Raw genomic sequence first — 22,096 nt, forward strand, 5'->3', positions numbered from 1 at the left:
TCACTTTCTCTCTGCTGGCCATAAAACAAAAAAGTCCCTCACTCTCTCTCTCTTTCTCTCTATTCCTGTAGTTTATTATTTTCAAAGCTGTTCCAGAGGAGGTTCAGAATGGAAATGTTTCTTCACTTGCAGAGTGGTGAAACACTGGAATAGGCTTCCTAGAAAAGTGGTTAATGGCCCAAGCCTGTCAGTGTTTTATTAAGGTCAACGACCTTAATGATGTGCTTTAATTTTTGGTCAGCCCTGAATTGGCCTGGCAGTTGGGCCAAATGATCACTGTAGATCCCTTCCCACTGAAATATTCTGTTCTATTCTATTCTATTCTATTCTATTCTATTCTATTCTATTCTATTCTATTCTATTCTATTCTATTCTATTCCATTCCATTCTATTCTATTCCATTCTATTCTATTCTATTCACATCTTATCATCACATATGCTAAAGAATATTCCAGTTCTTTAAGGCAGTATTTAGCAGAGATTCATGCTGGGATTTATGTCCTAAATGGGAGAATGGGACAGTTCAGAGCTCACCAGGAGCTCTGTGAGCTCAGAGCTCACAGGAGGAACTGCACTACGCATCTCCACATAGGTTATAATTGAAATATGTGCACTGTATGCCAAGGAGACACATCACAGCCTATAGTTTGGTTAAGCTATGGTTGGTTGAGCACTGCACAACTGTAACACAGGAAAGAGCCTAAGCACACAGTTGATTTATGACTTGTGAAGGAGCAAAAATTCTGGTCTTGCTAACACTGGTAGTAAAAGCCAACCAATTAGTAATAAATCACTACTTATAACTCCTTATAAATCATATGCCTCACCCAGTGGCTACTTGGCATGAGGTTGTCTTTAACATAGATTTTTAGACCTTGCAAATGCTTCTGATCCAGCCTGTTTGTTACAAAGGGGCCTTGCAATAATGTCAGTATTCATACTAATCTAGAAACTATTCTACATAGTGATATGATCTTATTAGAAGAAAGCTAGGTAAGATATCAGTTCAAAGCCCCCATAATGGGACTAAAATAGTTTCCTCACTCTTAATTGTGTCTAGCTGTTAACACAACTCTTTTGAAAAAATTTTGTTCTATTCATGCATAACCTGTAGGCTAAACTAATCCAAGTTTTATCTACAGTTTAAGGAGGGTAGGACCAGTGGCCCCAAGAGCCATTCTTTCCTTTTTCCTTAGACATCCATTCCAGCATGGAATAAAATGTCTCTGAAAAGCCTAATTCTTGTTCCCAATCAGAATAGTTCAGATGATTAGCTTACACTAGTCACCTGTGAACATCTTCCCAACCATTATTGGCAGATTTTTGAGAATTGCTGCCTTTTTTTTTTTTTTTTTTTTTTTTTTTTTGACAACTTGTTTGACTCAGAGAAAATTTAGAACCAGAACCTATGAAAGAAGTGAGCAGACTCCAGGTAATCAAATCCTGTCAGCCAACATGAACAATACAAATAGTATTATGACAGGGTAGTCTTACATTACCCTAAATTCTCCCATTTTGAAATCATCTATTTCACTTAAAGAATATGAATATTTGTGGTAATCAAGTTAGGATCACATGATTTCTGGAGCTCCCTGCTGTCACCTACTGCGTAAATGAAAAGAGACGAGATCAACTACTTCATGAGAAAAAATATTAATCAGCCCAGTTACTATAGGAGAGGAGTAAGATGGATATCTGAATAGAAGGGAAGACGTATGAGAAAATACATAATGTATACACAGAAAAATTCCTACAGCTGGGTGTGATGGTGCTCATGGGAGATGCTTTTCATATGGCAACCCTCCCCTCCCTTCCACTAGAGGTACAATTAAAACCTTGTCATTGAGCAGCTTAATCTTCTCTAAAAATGGCAACATTTTAGAAAACTCTTCAGCAACAGAAAGCTTATTCAAGTTTACTAGCATCCCCTACTGTTACATGTAGCAGGTCACTTGATCTCCTGAATAGTATGTTTAAACATAATTTATTTAAAGTTAAGCTATATTTTTTATTATTTATTTCATCATAGTGATTAGCTCTCATCTCTAGCACATCTTCTTTTCACTAAGAAGGAATAAGGAGGTTTTAAAGGTGACCTTTCTTTAGTCATTCTTGGTAATCAAGTGATTCACACAGAGCAGCCAGCCTTGGGAATCTATGCAGCCTGTAGCCTCACAAAAGTAATGCAGGCTCCCTTCCTCTTCTGCTCTTTGCTAGTCAGACCCCAGCTAACAGCAGACAGGTCAGCCTAGCAATCTTGTGTGTCCTTTGATCTAAAGTCACTTCTTTATGCCTTTACAGACCACCACCACAGCGTTTGTGCTCTTCTGTCAGCCACCTGGTAGGTTCCACAGAGGTCAGTGTGGCAAACGGTGCTGTGGAGACAGAAAGAAGCAGAGCTGTTTCAAGGCAGCTGCTGATTGGCCAGCAGGACCACCTGGAAATAATTTTCTCTAGCATACATTGCCATCCCGTCTCATACATTGGAAAAAAATATACTCGAGAGGTATGTACCTGTACTTGTGTTTGGCTCTTACTAGCAGCATGGCTTTTAGAGGCATAAAACACAGCCAAATGCATAAAAAACCCCTGTGTGTGGAAGTCATGCTGAGCAGAGTGCAGCTGTGACTGTACCGCTGCTAGCACTGGGATCAACTGATTAGTGCCACACCAACTGCAGCCACGCACAAACTTACTTACCACCTGGTCCCCAGATACACCTGGTATGAATGTCCTGTGCTACAGCTCAGCTCGCATGAGGGAATGTTATAACTAATCAGCTCTGCACACCAGCTTGTGTCCTAGGAGATGGTTTGTGTCTGTATGTGGTGCACAGATATATGCAGGAAATCCTAGAATAAACCATGGTTTATAATAACTAACCTTTTAAAAATCTGGAGACATCCTGGAGTTGAGGTATGTTATCTTCCTGGTAGCCACAGTACCTCTCCAGCTGCTGGAAAGCATCCAGGTACTGTGTACAGGCATGAGTAGGGTAAAGGTTTCTCAGCTTCCTGTAGACTTCTCTCCTGAAAAGCAAAAACTGTATAGCATGACCCACCTTAATAAAGCAGTATTTTCTGTCCTGTCTACAGATCTAGAGAGGTGCAAAACCTCAGTACACTTCATGGTCTAAAAACTGCACTTGGGACACCTGGTGCTTGGAAGTTGATGAGTGGACGGATGTAGCAAACCAGAAGGAGTTGTTGTTTCACTTTTCCTTCAGAAGGTGGATTCTGTTCAGAAAATCCTTTTTATGTCTTCCTACACCCTCCTTTAATGTAACAGAACTCTAATTCCAAGACAGAAGTGTTTCTTGCTTCTTGCTCAGGGCGTTAGAGGCACCAGGGAAATCCCAGGGAGAGAGCTGAGCCTGTGATACTTTGTTGTTCAGTTCAGGAATGGAATGAATCACATATTCCCTCCCTCTCTGCCTTGGGGTACAACTTGAAATGCTGGTCCCTCTTTCTCCATGCGTAGGCCTAGCCTATATTTGTCGCTTGCAAACCTCCTCCTTAAAAAACACATCTTCTGATACTGAAGAGTAGTATCTGGACAGGCAAAGAGATTCATACTTTTGCAGTTCAAAATACCTGGTACAGGCTATGTATTTCAAAGACATGCAAGTTTCTTGAAGCATTTAGCCCATTACACAAAAAAAGACCAGCCGAAGAAAAATATATGTAACTAGATTTGGGCATGGGCTTTAAGTTTCTCCCAAACTTGATGGTGCTTGGATTTAGAGCTGTGGTTTGGAATATATTTAGATCTTGCAAAATAAACAAGTAGTAATAGGATGGCAAAGAACCTTATAGAAATAGTTATTTTTGTTCACACATGGCCCTAGGGTGTTAGCAACTTTATAAACATTGTTTTATGAAAACTGAGATCATTCTTGGAAATGCTGGCTACGGGAAATGACCTTTTGTTGTTTTTGTATTGTTGGGGGTTTTTTTGTGATGCTATTGTTGCTATGGAGGTGATAGCCAGTCCCTGGTAATGGTTCTCTTAATTTGTATGAATGTCTTACATGGTGTGGGAGTAATGAACCAGAAGTAAGGGGGGGAGGAAAACCCCCTTAATTTAAAAGAACAGAGGAGAACAGTGGCTGCTGTCACTATTGCAAAAACCACAGGAGACCGGGTCATTTCCATGGAAGAATTAGGAAAAAATGAAGACTAAAGTTCAAGTGTTGCCCTGGCTTATTTCCTCACAGAATACTACTGGCTTCAGTGGGATTGCATGGGATTTGAACCAGTACACAGTTCATAACCAGATTAGAGTCTAGAGAGAGCAGCCTTGTTTACGCTTCTGCACATATGGTCCCCTTTATCAAAGTGTCATTCTACTGTGTGTCCAAACATTGACTTCCACAGAAATGTAGGCAGTCTCAGAGATTAGTGATGAATTATCCACAGCTAAGTGTTCCTCCTCTCTAAGTACCTCTAAGGCAATCCTCTAAGTACGTTCCAAAGTCAAGAGAGTAGCAGATATTTCCAGATGATTACTTAGCTTGCCCTAATGTAGTGTCTCAAATAGTTGTAATGCCTACTGTAAGGAGGTGCTCTCACTCAAAGGACCATTAAGCTGCTACTTGATGGTACTTCAGTTCAGAGATGGAAAGAAGAACTGCTGAAAGCACAGTCTATGAAGTACTCTAGAAAGGAGCCTCATAATGAAGCATGAAGCCAGCCACTGGAATGACTTTGATGGCAATAACCTATTTAACATAAATTTCATTGCTCTTTTAGGAAAAAAGTGGCACTGTTCAGCTTTGTTATGAAGATGTGACAGGTGCATCCCCATAGTTTTGTCCTGAATTCTCCATTTTTCTTATACAGCTGTTACCCATAAGATGTCTTCTGTGACTACTTAGTTTCAGGACCTTCCAAGAAGTTGCTTTGAAAACAAAAACTCAGATCATCTGTACCCTCTGTTTTCTGAAAGTCGTATTTCTTCACTGGATTAGTTTTCATTTTTATAACCATGTTGCTACAAACTGAAGGCATCCAACAACTCTGAAGAGTGACACCAAGGGAATTTAGTCTGTGGTATAAATTTCCTGTTCAATTGCATAGTGCTCAATTAAGTTGTGCTGTAATGCAGCCTGACCTCAGGGCACAGCCTCAGGGGGCCATGAGAACAACTGGGAACTCTAATTTTGGAAACAGTTTTACATAACAAGACAACCTGGGTTGCTGAGGCTGGCTGTATGGGGAAATGGGCAGATACTCCTTTGAAGGTCTGTTTAGTTACCACAATGGGTCTAATTCTAGGTGGAGAAGAGCTGGAATGACGAAGGTTGGCAAAAAAAGACCAAAACAGGAAAGAACACAAAATTAAATTTTCTTAAAAATGACATTCACACACACCATTTCATGCCAAGGTTGTTGGCTGGTGGTAGCAATCATGAATATGACACCGACCATCAATCTTTGACTATTGAAAGATGCTATAAAAAGCTATTTGAGCTTAATAAAAATGTGACCTCCTGGATGAATTGGATGCAAGGTTTATATGCGGTTGTGGATTTCTATGGCACAGTAGATTCTATTTAAAATAAAGTAAGCATTGAAAAAGATGGAATGAAAGCGTAGTTGAGGTTCTGGCAAGAGACATCTAGTCTATGGATTTAATTTCTGGCATTGAAATAAACTTTGTACATAATTTTGGGCAAATCACTTAAGGTCTAGTGTTTTCAGTTGCACATTTATAAAATGGGGTCTTCGTTCTTTCTTTTCCCCATCTTTAGGCTGTCTTTCCATTTAAATTGTAAACTTTTCTGAACAAAGACTCTCTATTATGTGCACATGTGGCACCTTGCACAATCCCAGGACTCTGCTTTTAATTGAGATTTTGGACATATTTATGCTTTGTAGTATCATACAAATGTGTAATTATTACTGCTTACTGAGATTTGTTAGTTAGTGGGAGAAAGAGGAAACAGAGGGATGTGAAATAAGGACTCTGTTTTCTTTCAAATCTGCCACATACTTCACATAATATTTACAAATATACTTTGAATTGGCTTAATTTTGTTTAGTTCTCTGGCAGATATTTGGGGTCTTTTTTTTTTTTTTTTTTTTTTTTTTTTTTTGAGTGGCGAATCTTCGGGAGAAACAAAGCCCCAGTAAAGAAATGCTGCACCCTTGTAAAAAACCTGCCATCATTTCATATGGTATCAAAGGCCCTTTTACAGTGTAAATGAAGTATCCTGGAAGGGTACTTCAGAATTTACCTTCATTTTGAGAGAATTATGTATATTCAGGTTAACAGGAATGAATACTTGAAGGATAATAAGCAAAGCTCTTCCGTCCTGTGAATATTGAATTAGCCACATCCTGTGAGTAAACTTCCATACTGCTAGTGGGCATTTTTTCCTGGTAACAGGCTTAGAAAGGTGATATTTCTGTAAGCATCACAGCTGTGGTAGATTCGAGGTCATTTAGAAGTTATGCTATAGGCTCCAGGTGTTTTCTGGGTTCTGATATCTTGATGGGATCAGCAGGCTGGGAGAAGGTGAGGAAAATGCATTTTACTCTAGAAAGTGAACAATTAAGACCAACCCCGAGAAGGGCTTTCTGCAAAACAAATGACCACAAGATGATTTTTGACAAAGGAGTAAAATTTGAGATGGATAAATACAGTCTTAAGATGTTATAACTGTCTCACATTGTATGTCTTTCCTGGGACTGCAGTGGAATGGTCCGGGAGTTGGACCATAAGTACCAAACTCACCAAGTTGCCGTCTCCTGCGCTGTGTACTCGAGGAGAGGCAAAGGGTCTCCCCTGTAATGAAGAGAAGAAATAAGACGTGTCTAACAAAGGTCAGTTTCCAGGTATAATTGATATACGGATATTTGTCGTAATGAAGACAGAAACAGCAAAATAGTAAATAATTAATGACTTATTTGTCTTGGTAAGCTCTAATGTGTGCATTCTCTCCTCTGTTACAATGTGGGGAAGAAACAGGAGGATATGGTAAGAAAGGGAGCTGTGTTCTGCTTTACAGAAGGAATAAGAGGCTTTCTCTTACCTCTGCTGAAGGTAATCTACATGCCAAAATGCAGTGTGTGCCTGGAGGGTCCATCCCTGGAGGATGTCATCAGCCAGTACCATCACAGAGAATCATTCATAAACTCATCAGTGGAGAGCTGCCCAGGCACACACTGTGTGGTTATCACTGACTTCTCTGAGAGGTGGTCTTCCCTCCTCTTCCTCACTGTTGCTTCTTCAGTAGCTCTGAGTCTGTTCAGTGTCTGTTTTTGTGCTGTTCTGAGATGTGTTAGGTGTGATATTTGATAGAGGAGAGAAAAGTGTACTCAAATGTACACAAGACTTGGGAGATTTCAGCAGTTCTTGGACACCATGAGGCTGATAATCCACAACCAGTTCTACATGTACATTTGATTTACTCTGTCAGACAGCAGTGTAATTCTGGTGAAGATTTGTTTAGACATAAAGGCAGAAACATTTTCAATCACCTACTTGAGAACTGAGAGGTTTTTAGGGTTTTCAGTAGCTAATGTGCATAGACAGAGGCATTTAGTAAAGCAAATAACAAAAATAGTAAATTGCTTTTCATTGTCAAAAATATGTTCCTAAAAATTTTCCTTGTATTTCCTTGAAAAAGATTAGCCTCAGCTCAGAACCTAGTCCTGAAAGGACCTGCAAAATTGAAATTAAAGAGTCGTATTGAAATCACCTCTGCTAAGACAAAATGCAGCACTGAAGGAGATATGAATGCAATCTTAAGATTTTTATTTAAGATACATTTGCTGTGTTGTGACAAAAGTCTATTTCACATGGAGTGAAAGCTTTTGTGGCTGAATTCTGTTCTCTAAAAAGTGGCCCCATTGATACACTGACAAAAGATTATATCTCTGATATTTCTTCCACATGAAGAAATGCATGCACTGAACTCTCTCTTCAGCAGCCTTGTACTTACACTCTGTAGTTTAAGGCAAGATCAGCAAAGAATGCCCTCCGTTTCTTATACTCCAGGTCAGCATACCCCTGAGTTAGAAAATAATTTGAAAAAAGTTTTACATTAAGAGAGATTTGTGGTCATAAATAAATGTGCTAACAGAGGCACTCAGAAAAACTGGGCCTCAAATAGGTTGTTTTCTGAGGCAATGAATCTTGAGCCTTATGAACAGGGTAAGCCAAAGTCTGCAATCAGTTATACCTGTGACATTTTGAAAATTTGCGGGCTGTGACTAGAAAGGAAAGTAACATGGGTGGGTGGGAAGATTTTGGAGTATATAAACACTTCATTGCAGAATCACACACTTACCATCACACACTTACCATCAAATTTAGATGCCAATCACATTAAAAATGGGATAGAAAGAGGGCTATTGCTTACACTGGGGAAGAGCTGAATCTGAATCACTTCTTTCCTTCGCTAAGCACGAAGGTTGCAATATCTGTCTGTGATGGACACAATGGCACCAAGCCTATCCAACTTGCCAGAGAAGGTACACTGCCCCTGCACGATACCCTGTGCTTTGGGCAAAGAACAGGCCCTCACTGGCTAGAAATCATTTAAACCACCACTGGGTCTGTAGGAAGTACAGGCTGAGCACTCAATTCCCCCTTGCCCATTTATTACTATGTTATGATAAAGAGGGATTCAGTGGTATCTGTTTAAAGGGGAAGTTTACCCATCAAATACCAGAGTTTTTTTCTGCCCCTTCCATGTTTACTAGAAGTTAAATTTCAAGCAGTCTTTGCCAGCTATTGAATATGAATAGAGCTGTAGAATCATGTTCCTTTTAACTTTACATCATTCATAATAGGAATTAAATCTGAAATCTGGAACTGTATACTAATATAACTCATAAAACAGTGTTGTTCAGCATCACTGTGCAAATATTTATTATCCTAAAATATTCAGAATTTACTGGAATCACTTTTCATACTACAAGCCAAATGTGTCCCTTAGGTTTATTCACATAATTTTCAGTGCAGCAATAATACCAGTAACACTGCAGTTAATGAGTATTGTGTGCGTGAATCTGAGGAAAGAGCTGGATCCTGAGAGTACGTTTATTTTGTCATGTGTTAGGGATAATGTGTTCATTCAGATGCCACCGTAACAAGTCCGTTCCAAACACATGAAAAGCCATTGGGACAGACTCACGTAGATGCTGTGACATATCAGCTTTGCCCCTGCTGTTCCAAGGGCTCTGTACCCGCCCTCTGAGCAACAGGAGCCTCTCTGGGAGACCACTGCAGCCACTATCAGGGTGCCCCAGGAACTGGTGTCAAGGTGACATCAGTTTGATTTTTTGGCCATTAAAGAGAAAGTAAGAAAAGAAATTATGAACCCATTGGATATAGACAGCCCAAAATGTGTATTTGATAGTAAATGTATATGGAAAATCTTTACTGAGCTGCCTTTACCTCAGCTTATTTGATACTTTCCTCCAACCTGTCCATTTTTGAGCCTTGCTCAGAAGCACAGTAAATCAGCCCACATTGCGTTCTCTCCTTCCACAGACAAGTGGTGTTCAGTGCCTGAGGTAACTTGTTTCAACTTAAGGATTTCTAAATTGCACTGCGTTCTGCAGTTCAGATTTATCCCCAGTCAATATTTTGTTAACTCTGCACCACTGCTGCTTTCTCTCATCTTCTTCAGTGCTCATACCTTCTCTTTGGCAAAGTAGGAGGGGAACTTAGTCCAGTTCAAAGAATTCTCAATATGTGTTCATTTATCTAATGAGAAACAGCCTCAGAGCTAGCTCAGGAAAATTACAAATACTTAGACTGTTTCAGAAAGATATGAGGAAGAATGAAAGATGTCCTGGTTAAGGAGGTTATGAAGCTCTCCCAGAGACTTATAGTGTAATAAGTGATTCTCAAAAATAGAAGAGACACTTATAGACTTGAAAAGGGGTTTTTTTCATGATACACATTACTGTACATAATTCACAACATAACATTGTGTATGTTAACAATAGGACCTAAATAGAATTCAGACATATAGAGAAGGGAATGACAAAATCTGCCTTGTAGATTCTGTTGACACCCATTTAAATTTTTCCCACATTTTTCAGTGCAAAATATGTGCTCTTTTTCTTTGTCATGCATCACTTCTATGTGATGCTTGACAGAACACAACACTTCTGGACCTACCTACCTTGTCAATCTGCAAATGGCCTTTTGGAGCCTGTTTTGTGTCTGCATCTAACTCATATCTCATCTGTACTAAAGCTTGAAAACTTTGATGAGAAACAAATGTTTGTTTGTTTGTTAGTTTGTTCCCAGTATTTTGCCTTACTATTATTATCACTAGAGCAGGACTCTACAGTGCATTTTTCCTCTTCCTTCTCTTAGAGTCTGTGCTTATGATGAGGCTAAGAGTACACACATAAAGCTTGTCAGTAAAACCTTTTTTATGGTCCATTCGTGTAGGGTCTCATACAGTCTCTAAATTCGCTGAAGATCAGCCTTCATCTGGCCCTTTATTTTTTCTGTTCTTTCATGGGTATTTCTTTACTCCTGAAATTTTCCTTACAAAAATCTCCCTACAGAGAACTTCTCTTTTAAAAATGAAATTACAGTAATGTTAAACTTACAGGATGACCATGGTCCAAACTGGGATCATACTTAGTGATCAGATGGTGACACTTGTCCAGATCTTGGATTTTTCTGGGGAACCAGGGTACTGGAGAAAAAGCAGGGAGAGTTAAATGAGATAGGATCAAATAATTTTTAAAAGACACAGAAAATAAAAGTTGTGCTGAAGATTACAAATTTTCTTTTCAGCAATATCTAAGAATATATCTAAGAATATTCATATTTACATGTCACCATAGTCGTCATACATGTCACTAGTTGACTTTGTTTGCAGACCAAAGCAGCAGACTGGATGAAAAATTATCTGAAATTAAGTTGCAGATATTCTCTCATTTTTACTTAGTAAATGCAATTTTTAAAGACAAAAACATTTTTTTTAGAGCAAATGTTATGTTCTGTTTGACAGAGGACAGCAAATTTATTTCTATATTTTGATCTTGTCTAAAAAGTAGTCTTACATTTTCATACCTTTTAACGGAAAACATGAAATTTCTAAAATTCCTAGAAATAAAACAGACCAAAAAGTATCCTGACTTCAAGTTTTTTCCTTTTGGCCGTTTTTTTTTTTTTTAGCAACATTATTCTAGCTTTAGAAGAAGGGACCTTTTCCAGTGACTAAAATAAAAATAAAGTTTGATAATTTTAACATAAGTGCCAGCATTTACAACCAACAAACTGAGAAAAGTATTGAAAAAAGACAAGGTTAATATCACTTTCTGAGGTCAGACTGAAACTGTAATCAAACTTCCTCTGTTACAGCTGAGAAAGGTCTATTTGGGGTTATCTTAACCTCATACTTCACAAAAGACCAGACATCTCTACACTTAATAGTAAATTTAACTTTTGCCATATTATATTATACCCAGGCACAACCAATTCGGAAAGGTACAAGGCTACAAATACACACTGAGGTTTGGGAAATTACAGCTCTTCCATGCATTATGGCCAATTTTGTGATAAGAAGTCAGAAATATTAGTCTGACAGATGTCTTATGTCTACCCAGAATTTTTTTTCTGAGCTTTTGTCTCTGGCTGTATCAATGGCTCTGCAAGCAAGATTATAATCCTGTCATCTATAGTCATATCTCCTCAAAACTGGCACCTGATCATATCTCCTCCATCCCATGTCCCATACACATCTTGCCTATTCCCTATGGAACTAAACATAAACACACCCTTTTGTAACATTTCATTCTTTTGACTGTAGTTCCTAGTCCTGGTATACCTTAAACCTTTCAAATCACAAGGAAATCCTAAAGAAATGCTTCTCCATCTCCACAACCCTCTTTGGCTCTCTAGTTTCCCTGATTATAATGATGTCCTTTTGATAGCCTCCAGTCCCATGAGTATAGCTTGCCATGGGCTACATCTTACCACTAGCCTGAAGTTGAATTTCAAACACCCAAAGATGCCCAAACAAGACTGTATTAGTCAAAAGCACTCTGGGAATATCTGTCTGGCCTTGTCAAGGACGGGAAAAACCATACTAATTCTGTATTCAGAAAACTCAACTTGTGAGCTGAACCCTCAGCCTTCTCATCTGCCAGGGACACCTCTGTCATCCTCAGAATTGTATTAAAGGTCTCTTATCAGCTTGTTGTACTTACCCATCCTCTGCCTGCCTGTAAACAGGAAAAATGCCCGTCTGCCTCTGGCAAACTCACTTAACACCCTGATGACTGGTAGGGATAGTGGCTCAATAGACCACAGGCAGTGGAGTAACCACTTGTTACACCAGCACTCTGCCAGATGAAATACTGTTCCTGAAGTGTAACCTGCGAAGCTGCACAACCTCCAAACCTCCAAGCTTTTCATGTGCCTGGGAAAATGCCTGATGCTCTGTTACTGCAGATATGGCAGCAGGGCTGTTCTCTTCAAGAAACTCATTCCTTGATTCTCCCAACCTGACTGGTACCTTCTGGTACCTGGCCAGAATTTCTGTTGGCCCTTTCCCTTTTGCATTCTACAAGCCTCTCACAGTTTGTTGCATTTAGGTCTTTCCAGTGAAGAAACAATGTGCCTCCAGACAGTCCTACTGGACACAGACAGCAGTAGCCAGGACACCATAAACAGGCATAAACTATTTTATCAAAACCAATGCAATACACTACAAGCAAATGAAACATTCAGACCCTTTGCTATGTCATTGCATCCCCATCAAGTGTATGTGTCTGTCTTGAAGCAATCAGTTCTCTGCACACAATCTCTCTCACACGATCTCTGCAATCTCTCTGCACAATATCTCTCAGTTCTCAGCACACAATCTTCCTGTCATTGAGGAGTTTCTCATTTCTCTTCAGCTTTTTGATTGGCTGCTCTCTCCTTCTCATCTCCCTTTTCACTGGAACACTTTTCTCACCTCGGTTCCACTGGCTAGGATGAAGTACCTCTAATTCTGCACCAATGGGAATGGAAAATAGTCATGCAGTGACAAAAAATGAATGTGCACTCACCTGCTTACCAGACAAATTAAATTACTATTATGAAGAGGAAGCTAAATCTAAACAACTTCATCCAAAAGAATGACACTAACAGATGCATACATTTCTTACCTTTGTCTTCTCTGCTAGTTTTCACATCCTCTGCTACTCTCTTTAAGGAGGTGATAAGGATACTAACATCAGCACTGTGAACTTCACATTCAATGAAAATGTCAAGATCATCAGCAGACTTCTTGGGCTTTTTGGCTCGCCGGGTTTCAAAATGATAGATCTGAGTTTCAAACATCTGCAAGAGACAAATGTTCATATGATGAAGCTTCTCCAAATCCAGGTAAGTCTACATACGTTTCTATGATGTCTTTAAAAGGTGACTAAAAGAGGTATTAACAAGAAGTGCACGTTAAGCAAAGAAGTCCAATAATATCTGGTTTAGAAAGAGCTAAAATACAGGCAGGGCTAAAAATTAGACACTGTAGAGTTGGGTAGAGACAGATGGAGATGAAAGATCAGATACTGTTGGCTGTAGAATTTTATCTGTGCTGAAATAACAAAGGAGTGGCTGGGTAACTCTTAAAACCTTCACAGCATGAAAGCAGATCTATTGATGTATAATAACACCACAATCATTAAATAATGGTGAACTATTAAAAATAAGTAACAAATACAATACTTTTCTTCTGAGTTATTCAGTTTCCCAAATGAGAGTGAGCACCTGGTAGGGGTACTTCAGCTGCCCAGACTACATAATGCCTATGTGGTTTACAGCTTTTGTATTCTTTGTATGTCCTGCCAAATATGCAGAGAAAATTCACTGGCTTCTAACATCCCCATAGCGCACCCCTCTGCCGGCCACCACAACTGCTAGAAAGAAATAATAGATTGGTATGTTCTCTAAACCACCCTTACATAAAATGTTGATTCTTCTAAAGGACTGTGCCCAGATACTCCCTCCCTCCAGAGCACTCTCCCTCTTCACCCATGAGACCAGAAAACTTCTCTTAGCAGCTGTAGCAAAACCAGGACAATGAGAAAAGGGGGAAGGCAGGACAAGGCATAAGTCAGGCAGGAAGCAGAAGGGTGAGAGAGAGAGAGATGCAGAGTGGGAGACCTGAAAGCAATAGAAGCAGAAGAGAGGGCTCAGTGAAGGAAGGGAATGATGATGTCAGTACCTCAAAGACTTTGGCTGCCTTAGAGAGCTCAATCTTCCTCACATTGCAGAGAGTGAGGGTCAGGATGAGAGTGGCTCTGTCATCCTCCCTGTTTGAGTCCAGGCTGCCTTGGCTGTTCAATGACTCTATGCCACACATCTCCTTCTCCTTGATGGCCTCTTCTTTCAGGCCTGAAATGCCCACCAAGTCAGTCTTCATTGGGAGATAGGTGAGTGGGTTCTAATTGCCAGATGTTAAGTGGAAACTGCCTGAGGGTGTGAATGCTTCTCCCAGAGAAATAGCCTGGGGAATTGGTGGGACTGGAGATGCAGTGTCTATGTGGGTGGTGAGATCAGAGCTGCCAGACAGCAGTGAGGCACGCTGATTGCTACTGTGTTAGGTGTAGGGACATTTATGTTGGCCATGCCAGACACATCAAGGGAAACCGCCTGTGTAGGATGTGCGCAAGAGCACAGGATAACCCTCCTCCCCCGGGTAGCTTCAAAGAGTGGTCCTCCTGCTCTGATTGAAGGTGTCTGCAAGCTGTTCAACCTTGGAGATGGGCTTCTTTGTGCAGAGGCAATTAGCCTGAGCTCCATTTACATCTCCCAGTCCCATTGTGCCCTGCACAATGTATCTGAGATTGTCCTTCCACCCCACTCTCTCTTACCTCACTGGAACCCTGTCTGCATGGTCTATATCTCCAGTGAAAAAATGTGCTATTCCCCCAAACCCTAGCCCAATTGAAGTGTTGTCACCTCTGCACTGACACAATTGTGGAAGTGATAGAGAGACCTCAGCCAGGGTCAGAGTTCATTGCCTACTTATGAGCTTTTCTTGCCCTCAGGATGTGAACTTTTTCTACCTTAGCCCTACAAGAGATAAGCGCTGCCTCCAGGCTGAGTACCCCTGTTGGAACTTGTTTCTGTCATGACTTTACCTCCAGAGAAATAGACTCTCAAAAAGACCAGGGTCACATCTTTCTCACAGGTGGTAGGGCAAACACTAGGGGGATTCAGCTCTGCTCCCAACAGGGCACGTCTTCCCTTCCCTAACACTTGACATCAACAAACCTGCTTCTGGATATGAGTACCCATATCTTCACACTCCAAGTTACAGTGTGCTAGACCTCCTGTGAAAATCATCTTGCAGGTCCAGAGATAAGACCACACCTCTGTCCTCCCTTTGAGATGGAGTAATGTTTTATGTGCTCCCTAGTTTATCCTGGCTTGGTCAACCTCCCAAGTGCTATAGTGCTCTTGCCTCCTCCCTGGCCAAGGAAGATAAAAGAGTATAACAAAATTTTGTTCTCCAGGGACCATGACAGCACCATGTTTCCCCTTGACCCAAGACAGAGCACTGGGAAGGTCTTGATTTCCCTCTCTGTTGCCCAGATGACAGGCAAACCCAAAGTGAAATTCGCAGCACTGTGCCCAGGAGGCACATCTCATCATCCTGAGGAACACCCTTGGGCACTGTGGCTTTTGCAGGGTGTGGTGAGTGCCAACCTGGGAGGGGGTTGAAAAGCAGCTGCAAACTGAATGAGTTGGACAGAGAAGAACTGGGCTTTGAGGGGGAAAAAGGTTCTTCTCACTCCCATGTTCCCCCCAGCAGTGGTGGCAAGGCTGGGCACAGGAGAAGAAACTGAGCTGAGCCTGATTATCTGAGTTAAAACTGGGCCTTCCTCGTAAAGAGTGGGTACATGCATCCTACATACAGATCACAGGCATGGCACAAACAGCAAATGGCACAAAGTCTTCTATTCCAGCTCCATGTGGACATGTAGGCAAAAGCCCTAGGGTTCAAGATGTGTGTTTAAGGCACTGGCCACAAATACTGTCAGAGCAGGGACATCAGGCTCCTGTGGCTGTCTTTATGCTCTAGTGTCAGAGTCCCATGCCTGTATGTTTGCACAGCACTAATCAGGTTTTGCTTACAAATTGAGGTTTCTCTATAGAGGCAGACTGGACTCATCAGCCAGAGTGGCAGCTGGAGCAGCACAGCTTATGACACAGCTTTGTATCCCTCTGTAGAAAGGTGAAAAGTCCTTGCCCAACCAGTGGACATCCCAATAACACCTCAAATCTGTGCCTTGAACAGGTCTTGGAAGACCTCACCAGCGATGTAACTCAGCTTACCAGAGCTCATTTGTCAGCACTCTCGGGGACCTCTAGGAGTGCAGGAGGAGAGGACTCAGGCTGGATACTGCAGTTTAGAGGGCTACAGATGGACTGGAGTACAGTGTGTCATCCTTTCCCGTGGGGACAGGCAGCTTCTCTTTGCAGAAGGTGAAACTCTCTCACCCCAAGAGTAGGCTCACCCTCTTTCATGAACCCCTGAGTGGGTTCTTTAAAAGGCCATGTCTGATCAGCACAGATTACCTGTATGTTTTTCATCTGTTACCATTGCAGATATATCCACCCTGTATGAGCAGACTGCCACTCATTTGAGACAGATGCAGCATTAATATTTCTGTTTATTTAGATAAATTTACATGGTTACATTTGAACATCATCTCTGACAACTGTCAGCACGGTTTGAAGCAGCAAAGTGACAGGTTTAAAAACAACACACTACTACAGAGTGCTCCCGTGCTTAATCCCTCTTTCAACAATTTCTGCATCCTTTGGGGAATAAAGTGTCCCTTCTCCAAGCTGCTGTCAGATTTAGGCATCTTAAGACACCCAGAGGAGTCCACCTCCCTGTGTAACCTGTACCAACAAGACCCCCCTTCATCACAATCATTGACATTGGTCAAAGTCACTGTAAAGGACAAGGGCCTCATGAAAGGGCTTCTTTGATCACCTGAAACAGCTGGAGATGGGGACATCAAGAAATGTGATCATAGTGGAACAGAACAGAGGAAGTGTTACTTAAAAGATTAGCTTTGGATAGGTTAGTTAGAGTAACATTCAAAGATTTATGGAGTACAAATATAGAGCAAGCTAGGCTTTGTTGTGCGTTTCTAGGTAATTGCACACATTAAGAGAGGGGTTTTTTGTTTACATAATTTTCATGATCTTTCCGAATGAGTGATAGTCAAATAGCGCAAGAGAGCCTTTTTTTGTGTTGGAGCACACCTCAGATGGGCATTCCCTCCTACCTGGGTATTTAATTCTGACTGACTTGTGTGGTTACTTTACAAGGTGGAATTACACTGGTCAGATAATGCAAAAGGCATTTTCCTACACAGCTTTAATTTTCTTTAAGCATGGAAACAAGAAGTCGCCCATTAAGGAATACTATTTAAAGCACGTATGCACAAGTTAATTTGTTCTGTGAGAAAATCTGCTTTCTGTACATGTCCTCTGCTTTTTAAATACCGAACATTTAACTTTTTCTCATCTCTCAGTCTTGCTGAACAGCCATGTTATGCTGCTTTGGCTGGAGCTATTGATCATTTAAACCTGCATTAAGAGACACAGAATCAGACATGGCATCAATATTCTTTAACTATTCTGCTTGCACATAAAAGACGATCATGAATCTTGGGTTTTCAATATCACTACAGATCTACTGCTGCTATCACTCATAACAACAGCCAGAAACAGAGAAGCTTGGAAAGCTGTCTGAGGTTAGTTTGAAAGTCTTTACCTGTGGGATGAAATTGTCTCTTTGTGGCATACAATTACCTTATGGGTCCTCTTATATTAAAAGAGAAAAATGTGGGCTACTTTCACACTGAAAATACATGTCAAGCAGGATTGAAAAATCTATACAGACATTGTCATAAGGAAAAAAAGGAATAAAAAAGATACAGAGATAAAAAAGGTTACTTCAAAGCATCAAAATTATACTATTTTGCATAAGTATATGTCAATTGAAAAGGGTTCCAGCTGGTATACTTAGACTGATATTATTACACACCATAAATATAATGAAAACAGCTGTACTTTCTATCTTCCTAAAGGATGATGCTCACATTGAAGCTCTATTGATTTTCAAACTACAAATACAAAACAAGTACAATGGAAGGTATGAGACTCATGGACTTTCAAATCCCTCTCCATCTTTGAATCTTCTAACAGAAATTTGACCCTTGATTTGCGTTAGTATCATGATGCAGAAGTGTTTCAAGCAAAAAATACTGTTCAGTTTTGCTTTGCTCCATTCTGTTCCAACTTACAAGTGCTGATCTCCCTCCTTCAACTAGGGAGCTACAAGGATGCATTACACAATGTAGACCAGTTCAAGAAGTCTTTTAGCTGATTGGAGCGAAAGTTATTGGATAAATGCAGAAATGGCTTCCTGAACAGCAGAGATCTTCTCTCTCCATGCTCAGCCATTGGGTTAAGCTGAAATCACCTCTGGTTCCGTTTGCTGACTCAGCTGAGATGTACTCCAGGAAAAATAAAACTGTTTTCACCAACAAAAGGGAGATTAAAGCTCAAATGGGAGATTAAGATTCAAAAAGGTATCATGACTTAGGACCTGTCTTGAAAAATGACATTTGGGTTTGAATGCAGTCAGACTAGGAAACAAGTAACCCAGGTTTTCCATGGCTTTGGTGGGGACCCTAGTGAAAGAACCACTTCTCCATTTCCAGTGTGCTGGTATCAGCGTGCTGGTAATCTATCTTCTAGATTGTGGGTCCAGAAAGTTAGGAGGCACCTCATACTGAATAAGGCAGTCTCAGAGAAGGACAGACACAGCAAAAGGTAACCTTCACAGTCAGCCTTCCACAGTGAGTAGTTGAGTACGTCTGTTAAGAGAGATCTCTCCTTTCCATAAAATAACTGTTCCTGAATCAGTTCTGAATTCATGATATTGCACAACATTACAGACAGCACAGCTCTGAGACTGGACTAGTAATGAAGCCCTGTTAAAACACCTGCACGGTTTCTTCCTTGCACAGAACTGACCTCACATCCAACTGCAAAAAGCCACACAGAGTTGCCTTTAGGTAACTCCCCTCCAAAGGGGCTTTTTTTTGTGGATACTGTATGGAGGCACAGACTGTTCTGGATAAGCAGGCTCAGTGGCTTGCATATGGATTCCACTCTGCAGACCAATGACACATCATAGCATGCAGTATTCTTGACTTGCACAGATCTTTTGAGATTGGTGCTTGTGTAAATACAGTATATTTATACTAGCTGATAAATCTTTGTTAATGAGGCTGCACCATATTTATTATCTTTTCTGCTAGCATCTGTGCTTTGGATCAATGGCAATATCATATTTTTAGAAAAAAAACAATTCAGGATAGACGTGTTTGTGCATAGAAGTAAAAGTACAGAGGGTCAAGCAGAACATGTATATGCCCTGAAAGGTATAGAGTTTGAGACTCCATGGGAACCTTGGACAAATGTGAGGAACTGAGGGGAGAGTGATTGTGAGAGAAAGCGAAGAGGATTAGTTTGTTCATCACTGACATCCTGTCCCTGGTCCCAGAGTAGTAATGTAATCTCACAGGTGCAGTGGACTATAGATCTGCATGGTGAAGATCTCCTTCGGCTAATCTTCGGAACAAGACATATGGAGGCTTTCCCCAGATTCCCAGAAATAAGGTAATTTTTATGCATTAGTGAGAAAAAATGGATTAGTGTCTGAAGGTCAGAAAAGTCAAGGGTCACCTGCAAATGCCTATATCTCTGCTAATCTATAATAATTAAGATATATAACATAAGCATTCATGCAGTACACTGGAATATAACAGACTGAGGCTAGATGAAGACTGACATTTGCACATGGCAGCTTCTAGCCAGTAGCCAGTAATTAACAAGTTACAACAAATCTTCATTTTATCTTCTGGAGGGCATTGCAAAGGAGTCCAATCTCACCTGCAACACAGATAATCAGAGTAGTTAATTCTAGAGCTAGCACATTTCTAACACTCCTGTATATTTTTTACCCCTTATATCCATTCCCTGAAACAATAAGGTGAGTAAAGAAGTGCTGGATTGGACACATTTATTGCTGCAGTAAGGTCTGCAGAGTCCGCCCTTTGCCTTCATCAGCCATAAAAGGATGGCTCACGATATCAGAGGTACTGGCTCTTGGCAGGCTAGCCAACGTGAGGGGGAAAATGTATCAGGAAAAAGGTTAGAATGGCAAAAGGAAATGCGATTAAAGCCCAGCTTCTCCTTCTCTTCTTTACTGAAAACAGCTGGAGCCACACATCAGAATTCATCTCAAGGCCATCTGACCTTTCCTAACACCTCCACTAAAACTGGGTATTTCAGATTAAAGAAGCTACAATCAAGTGGAAATGCTTGTCAAGTTTGTCTATAATTATTTTTTGCCTGAGAAAGGAGATGTGTGCTGCTTTATCTTGGTCAGGCTCAGAACATTAAATAAAACCAGACAGAATCTGCTTTGCGGTTCCTATTTCTGACCCAAGTTTGGAAGAATTCAAGGTAACAAATCTGTAATTGCTTACTATTGATAGTGTCAGCTAAGTTCTTCAGCTGCTTTGCGTTGTCCAAGACTTCAATCCTCTGGGTGTAGGGATTATACCGAACAGAGAAAGGACGAGGGATCGTTTGAGTAAATTTCCTGAGAAAAAATACGTTAATAAATATAAAGTTGAAAATCTATTTTTTTCACTAACTCGCTCTTTTCTTGATGTGTGAATTTGTTGATCGGGGGGATAAGAAAATCCATCAGAGGAAATAACTGAAATTCCTGCTGAGTGATCTGAGACCTACAGCATCCTGCAACACTCTTGAATCTGCATTTGTCCCTACCACCTTTAGTTTTTACTGAACAGGACTAATTAAGTTATTGGCATGGTAACACTGCTCCTGGTACAGGCCAACTATGTAGCACTGGGATCTGCCAAACTTTAAAATCTCACTTTCCTTCCAGTGATGCAAAATACAGAGATTCTGATCCAAGTCTGCAGTTTCTGGGAAAATAAGGTCAAGTGCCTATGCCATCCTGGCATACCAAGGAGCAAGCAGAGAGCTAACTTCTGGCATGGTTGGCAGGAGTTTCCAGGTAATTTCAAAGATAGGAGATAGTCAATGGAGTGAAGCAGCATTCTTTTCACCCCTTATTTGCAGTGTTCTCTTTTGCAAAATAGTTAATCCATGGCAGAAGCATTAAGATCTTGGTATCTTGAGAAAATACTAATTTACATAACCACAGAACTGTGGAAAGAAAGACTCTGAATGGAATGAGACAGTCAGAGCTATTGTTCCAGGCTCCTTTTAGACCCCAGCAGGATACTGGCTTATATATCTGCTTTGGATTACTGAAGTTATTGCTGAAAGAGGAAGGAAAGCACGCAGGAGTTGATTATGAAGCTGCACTATACAGACTGTGACTCAGCATGGTAAATCTCAAATGCCCAGAACAGTGGAATATGCTGCATGCCCCCACAATGTTGCTTCAGTTTAGACCTAATTATTATCAGATAAGGCCACTGTCTCAAACAGAATTCAGTGCAAGCAGACCACAAGGCAAGACAGTGAAAAAATCCTATGTTGACTATGACAAATTCAGTGCCATCAGTCTAGTTTTAATAAGAGGGGAGATCACATTAGAAGACGGTCTTCCTAAATTTCAGCTAAGATCCTAATCAGAAGATGAATGCCTTAAACTGAAAAGTTTTAGGTCAATCTCAGGATAATTTTTCAGGAATGTTTTCTGTTACACATAAACAACATGTCCAGGTGCAAGTCCCTAACACAGACACTCAACCAGCACCCAGGCCCCTATTTCAATTTAACCACTTTTTCAATTTGGTCCTTGAAACAAATAAAGGAAGCTCCAAGATATTTTTTATTAAGTAAGGCAGCATCTTCCTCAAGGAACTTCCTACTCAGTTAGAGTAGATAGAAGTAGATAGAAACAGAGAAGATAGATATAGAGAAGATATGTTATCTATGTTATCTATGTTATTAGCAGGATGCTAATAACATAGATCAGAAGAGAAGGACATCTTTCTTAGATGTTATCCCAGAGAAAAGGGCAAAA

The 22,096-nt window shown here is 40.5% G+C and overlaps 2 protein-coding genes across 3 annotated transcripts in view; both read right to left on the reverse strand.

Annotated features, from left to right (window-relative positions):
• Positions 1-14,523, reverse strand: part of LOC113984885 (tyrosine 3-monooxygenase-like) — a 31,032-nt gene extending 16,509 nt beyond the window's left edge. For both annotated transcript variants that reach the window (XM_027715295.2, XM_039383262.1), the window contains exons 1-6: positions 14,195-14,523; positions 13,137-13,311; positions 10,584-10,672; positions 7,949-8,016; positions 6,739-6,789; positions 2,884-3,029 (exon numbers count right to left, since the gene is read on the reverse strand). In XM_027715295.2, coding sequence (XP_027571096.2) covers positions 2,884-3,029; positions 6,739-6,789; positions 7,949-8,016; positions 10,584-10,672; positions 13,137-13,311; positions 14,195-14,392 — 727 coding nt within the window. In that variant the 5' untranslated portion in view covers positions 14,393-14,523. The remainder of the gene's footprint in view (positions 1-2,883; positions 3,030-6,738; positions 6,790-7,948; positions 8,017-10,583; positions 10,673-13,136; positions 13,312-14,194) is intronic.
• Positions 14,524-16,637: 2,114 nt separating this feature from the next.
• The window catches only part of PAH (phenylalanine hydroxylase), a 38,142-nt gene continuing 32,683 nt past the window's right edge, over positions 16,638-22,096 (reverse strand). Inside the window, exons 12-13 of the mRNA XM_027715165.2 lie at positions 20,556-20,671; positions 16,638-19,956 (exon numbers count right to left, since the gene is read on the reverse strand). Coding sequence (XP_027570966.1) covers positions 19,913-19,956; positions 20,556-20,671 — 160 coding nt within the window. The 3' untranslated portion in view covers positions 16,638-19,912. The remainder of the gene's footprint in view (positions 19,957-20,555; positions 20,672-22,096) is intronic.

This window comes from Pipra filicauda, unplaced genomic scaffold (genome assembly GCF_003945595.2).
Source record: "Pipra filicauda isolate LSUMZ 115617 unplaced genomic scaffold, ASM394559v2 scaffold2_size9829703_pilon, whole genome shotgun sequence".
NCBI classification, from domain to species: Eukaryota; Metazoa; Chordata; class Aves; order Passeriformes; family Pipridae; genus Pipra; species Pipra filicauda.